The sequence below is a fragment of the Halyomorpha halys genome, unplaced genomic scaffold (genome assembly GCF_000696795.3).
Source record: "Halyomorpha halys isolate HHAL.00 unplaced genomic scaffold, Hhal_1.1 Scaffold362.1, whole genome shotgun sequence".
In the NCBI taxonomy this organism is placed as follows: Eukaryota; Metazoa; Arthropoda; class Insecta; order Hemiptera; family Pentatomidae; genus Halyomorpha; species Halyomorpha halys.
The window spans coordinates 548,526-554,405 of NW_027105356.1; the positions used below are offsets into that span (position 1 = coordinate 548,526).

The 5,880-nt window shown below is 28.9% G+C and overlaps 1 protein-coding gene across 1 annotated transcript in view; it reads right to left on the bottom strand.

The window, feature by feature from the left end:
* The window catches only part of LOC106681736 (uncharacterized), a gene marked incomplete in the record, with an annotated part of 21,548 nt that overhangs the window by 13,800 nt on the left and 1,868 nt on the right, over positions 1–5,880 (bottom strand). The window contains 1 exon segment of the mRNA XM_067050501.1: positions 1,277–1,772. Coding sequence (XP_066906602.1) covers positions 1,277–1,765 — 489 coding nt within the window.

Below are 5,880 nucleotides of genomic sequence, written 5' to 3' on the forward strand. Positions count from 1 at the left end.
AAATAATTTACCGTATAATGTCAAATATGAAGAAGATGGCCAGGGTTGCAGTCAAAAAGAACAAAATAGTTAACAACCATTTATTTTCCGACTTGTCCCACTTTGTAGAGCTTCATCAGGCCTGTTCAAGTTGATACCTTGAGGGACTTTTTGTCACAAAAAAAGTCCCCAACTTCAACTTGAACAGCCCTGATGAACCCTGACCATATTCTTCATATTTGTTTTTAAGAAAATATTGAAATAATTAGTCTTAGTGTTTGTATTAATAGTTTATTGTATAATTAATATTGAATAATATTGATGAAGATATTAATTTAGATTATATTGTAAACACACTTTAACTATTTGTCCCGTAGTGTTATCTCGTCAAGGTTTTTTTTTTATTATTATTATTTTAAGGCATCAACCAGTTTCGGGGTCATTATTGCCTTTATTTTCAAAATTTTTATTAGACTTTATTTCCTTAATATCCGAAGTTTTTTATATTTTTATAAAAATTTTCCTTATTGTCTTAATTTCTGAATTTTGTCTTCATTGCAGAATTTAAATGTATAACTATTGAAAAATGGGAACTTGTGGTAAAATATTATTAAATTTCATGGTAAAGTTTTGAGTGATTCAGAAATTCGAAAAGTTTATCTACAGTCTGTTTGTTAGCCTGCAAAATTGAACGGAGATGTGCTGGTAATTCACTCAAAGATTTGATGGAGTCGTATGCTTGGCATTCGGTTAAGGTCTGTTTTAAAGTAAGTCGCGTTCCGTAAGTTGGACATACAGGTGCAGAATCGCAGGCTATTTGGTTACCGTGGGTCAGGCGGTCATCTATTCCAAGGCTCGTCAAAATCACCTCATCTCTGTGCACATTTCTAGTGAATGATATCCAAGGGGAAACATTACTTTTAATTTCTCGTAATTTATTATCAGTACCATCAAGGAATTAATTAAGCCTTTGGAAGGGTATAAATCCGTGAATACTTCATATTTTTGCGTTTTTTGAAAAATTTATTAATTTGAACTTACATACTATTGCGTTTTCACATCATAATTAATTGTTTATTGGCATTGCTTCATGCTTTGATTTATGTTGAAACACTAATATGTGATCTTCTCCTTACTATTATAAATAAACTACACAGTTGTGGGATGAATTGTTTTGAGAATTTGGTTATTAATTCGTCATCAAAACTAAGTTATGATCACAAACTAATTTTTATTTCATTAAAGATATTGAATGTTTGGTGATAATGACTCAACTTAATCTCACTATGTGTCATACCTCATCTGATTCTCCTTCTATTAGGAACTTTATAGTCTCGAAGTCTTTCTCGTGTTGACAACTCTCCACGACATGGTATTTACCCGCCAATCCTCGGAAAACCCGGAGTACGTGATCCGGCATATCGAGGATCCCGCCGTTGACTAGACGCGCCACTGTCATCAATACCTTTGAGACGTCTTCTTCGGGGAAGTCGAAGTCGTCCCTAAGCCAGACCGTCAAGTAGGACGACCGCAACTGTTCGACCGAGGAGTATAGCTTGAGGAGCAGGTTGCAGAACTCCAGGTCCTCGGTGAGGAGGGAATTCATTATCGCCAGGATCACAGACTGCGCTGTCGTCAGCTCAGCAAGTGTGGTCTGTCTGTTGTAAATAGAGGCAGAAGCTGCCCTCTGGACTGCCAAGACCAATTTCCTCGACAGCATCTCGTACAGGATCTTTGAGCATCTCTGGACACCGACGCAGCGTCCCGATGACTTGGGGCGGACCATGCTTTAGCTGAAAGTATAGTATTGTTTTTTATTTCGTTGTAAACAAACTGTTTTAACTTATATTATTATTCTAGCTTATTAACTAAGACTGTCTCCATTATATATATATTTTATTATTTATCCATATTAGGATCGAAGCTTTCCGTGTCCACTATTCATTGCTATTTAACAATATTACAATAAATTATTAACACATTGCAGCACTCAATTATAATTTTACATATTTATTCTTTAAAGAAATTATACCTTTTAATTTCATTCTTCATATTTCAGGACGTCATTTATTTGTAGATACTAATTCAATTTTGTAAATTATGAAAAATAAAATACCAGGCTTTTTGAGGTATAAATCCTAAATTACAGTTCAGTATTGATAGTATTTAGAAAAATCAATTTCTTTATTAATTCCTTGTTTAATTAATCATTGATTAAAAAAATTATATAACCCCTGTCAAAAGTAAATTTTATAAAACCTTTCGGAATTTAAATTAAAGCTTAAAATACCTAATAATGGTTTAGTCAACAATGCAGCCTTTTTTCCATGAAAAAAATTACATGACTCGACAATTATAACGGAGAAAAGTTAATACAAGTTTGAGTACGTATCTTGAAGATTCAAAGTGCTTAATCTATTATGAAGAGATTTATCAAGAGAAATCTTAAACCTTTATTTAATTTGGTCGAACGTAATTTTGGATAATTGGGATGCTCTGTAATATTAAATGTTACATCATGGCGTTGCATGTTAAATGTTACATCATTTACATCGAATATATTTATATTATATTTTAAACATTAGTATTACTTAATTTCATGTATTTTATATACGTATTTTTATTATTTTCTAGCAGACTGGTAGTTTTATCAATTAAAAAAAATATTATCCATAATAGTCTCAATATTCTTTACTAAAATATATTTCTCATATTCAGCCGATCTGGCGATCATCAAGAACGAATTTCGAATACAGCTTCCCGATGATTTTTAAAACGTTGCAGGCTATGATGCCCAAGTCAATTCAACATAGTAAAAATAAGCCGGTAATTGTCACTATAACATTTTATAATAAATTCTATTCTTCACAATGTAGTTTGCTATCATTAACTTATCTAGTTGTTAATTGTGTTGTAAAAAGGTAATAGCAAAATACAAAAATTGTGAAGAATATAAATTATTATTAAATATTATAGTGACAAGTGCAAGTTTATTTTTACTTTGTTAAATTGACGTGGGCATATTAATTAGCCTACAAAGTCTTATAAACCAATGTAAGGCTATAATACTAAAATTGAGATTGTTCTTTTATTTTTTTTTAATTAGAGTGCTTCCATTGGGTAGTTTCTATACATACCTCTATCACTCTATTATGACTTCACTTTAAATTTTTATGTAAATACATTTGTATATATCAATAAATGTATAAAAAAAAAAAAAAAATATTTTTGTTTAATTAAAGATAAAGAGGAAATCAGTTTATATGAAAATAATCTGATAAGTTGAATTAAACCTTTCAAGATAAAGATAAATGCTTATTCGAACAAACAATAACTGTTTCTGCTAAAATACTTGTAATTAATAAATTTATTTTATAATCCTAATATGATAAAAGTTGTTCTGTGACTTTATTTTCTTTTTATTTATTAATTTATTAGAATTTATTTCCTCTTGGATGAGGTTTCGTTCTGAGGTTTAACATTCAAAAATAAAATAATTCAATATTGAACTACTTTTTTTTCAAGAAGTACTATAAAAACAAACTTTTTTGTTTGTATCTTTAGCTGTAGAAAAACCAACAATTATCCTTCCTTCTAAACGTATGCTTTTTTTTTTTTTGTGTGGGTTCTTGATTTGTTTGTTTAAAAAATTTAAGTTTTGATGTATAATAAGCACTAATTCCCAACGTTAATTTTAAGTCATCTTACAATTAACGTTAAAGCATTAATGATCTGGTTATTTCCCGAAATAATGTCTTACTAATACAACTTACTCATGTGTATTTATATAATTTTAACTGTTGGAAATAAATGAGTTTATTGAATCAGCATGATACATCGAATGTGCACTGAGGTCATTCATGAACATTAATTGATATAGTTATTAAATATAACATTTACAATGTTAATACAAATATAATGTTTTACTATAGTTCTAGAAGACCTGATTTTTAAATTTTCAACAATTCAGCCTTGATCATTGTTTTTATTTTAACACATTTGATATCGTTTTGAATACTTATCTCAAAACAAGGTAAATCGTTTCAAATGAGTTTTCAATTAATTTTCTTAATCAATTTGAATCAGTAGGTGATTTCGAAACTTTTATCGGCTGGCTGATAAAAGATATTATTTATAGAAAAATTACGATGCCTATACGTTTTTCTATTACCTCTTTTTTCGTTATTCCTTCTGGCATATGGGGAAGAGAGGGAGGTTTTCAACTGGGTAAAATTCAAACTATGGTTGGTAGTAAAGTTTTTCATTTCGTGAGACCCCCTCAGAAATAAAAGTCGACCCTCCCCCAGGCCAGAATCGAACCGGCTCCGCTGTAGTCACTTAAAATCGCTTAGTTACATACGGCCCCATATTTTTTTTTTTTTAATATCTTTATTGAAATTTACAACTGTACATAATAATACATTCAGTAAATTTGATTTATTTTTATAATGGAGTGATACAGGCGTGTAGAGAAACTATCCATTAGTAGCACTCTAATGACGTTCTTACATTAGCCGGTCTCTTGGCCATCTTCTTTTCAGACGCCTTGGAAGATTGTCAAGAATGAAAGAGGAATCAAGGTTAGACTCTAGTGGGTCCTATCTTTAAAACATCCAATTATTAAATTCATTTTATATTTCAATTTTGCCAAAAAAATATTCTGAGATTATTAAATCAGATTTCCTGATCAATTCACTCATAATCTAAAATGACAGTGATTCATTACTATTGTTAATTTAACCTTATTTATTAACAAGGTAACTTTAATTTTGTTAGTTTTCCTAGTAATTATTTTTTAAAATAAACTATTATTTATTTTTAAGTATTTTGTGATGAGGCCATTCAATCGCACTGAAAACAAAAATTATGCCAAACTGAAAACTAAATTTCAATCCAAACAAATCAGATGCCATGACCTATATTTTCTAAACGGGTGATACTTATAAAACACCAAGTTATATTTCTTCTTTCTTAATAAGTAAAATAACAACTCATGACAGAAATCTTTTATCTAAAGAACATCAACAGAATAACTAGTAAAACTTTGACAAAATTTGAATTTAAAATTATCATCAATAGAAACTTATACTTCGTTGAATAAATTGTTTCCTAACAGTTTGGAATCCTACTTCTAAAACTATTTATTGAAAAATGGATTCATTAGAATGACTACTCTCACTATAAATATGTATATGTGTATATTTATTATAGGAAGATAATCCGGGTGGCGATCAGTAAAGGTACCAAAATAGTATAAAAGTCTAGTTATTGTTAAACAACGTGGGACAAAACGCTACAATAAAATAATACAATATATTTACATATTGATATAATTACATATTATAATAATATAAATAAAAATGATTTTATTGTTGTACCTTTATTGACCGCCACCAATATACTTCTTATGGTCGACTATCTTCTTCCATTATGTATATTTATATTTTTGATTATATAATAAAATAGAGGCAAAAGCTATGCTCTACGACTTACAGCCCTCCAACTACGCAATAATTTGTTCTTATGCAAACTAAATGATATTAAAAAAAAAATTAAGTATGTCTCAAAAAATTCAATAATAATGAAAGTTGAAAATATCTTTTACTAAACATTAAAAAAAAAATGTTTATATATTGTAGATAAACATGAAATATGTTTCTTCTATTGTTATCCGGAATTATAGCTGAAGTATTTATATTACAATAATTTTTAATCAAAGTAATTTTAATTAAATGAAGTTACATACATGCAAGATCAAATAGTAATTTTTTACAGTAAATGTTTGACATAGAATACATCCTATGAAAACTACTTTTTTTTCTTGTAACAGTATGATGACTCATAAATTTCTCTGAAGTATTTCAAAAAATTTGTTGATAAGGTCAACATTATATATATATA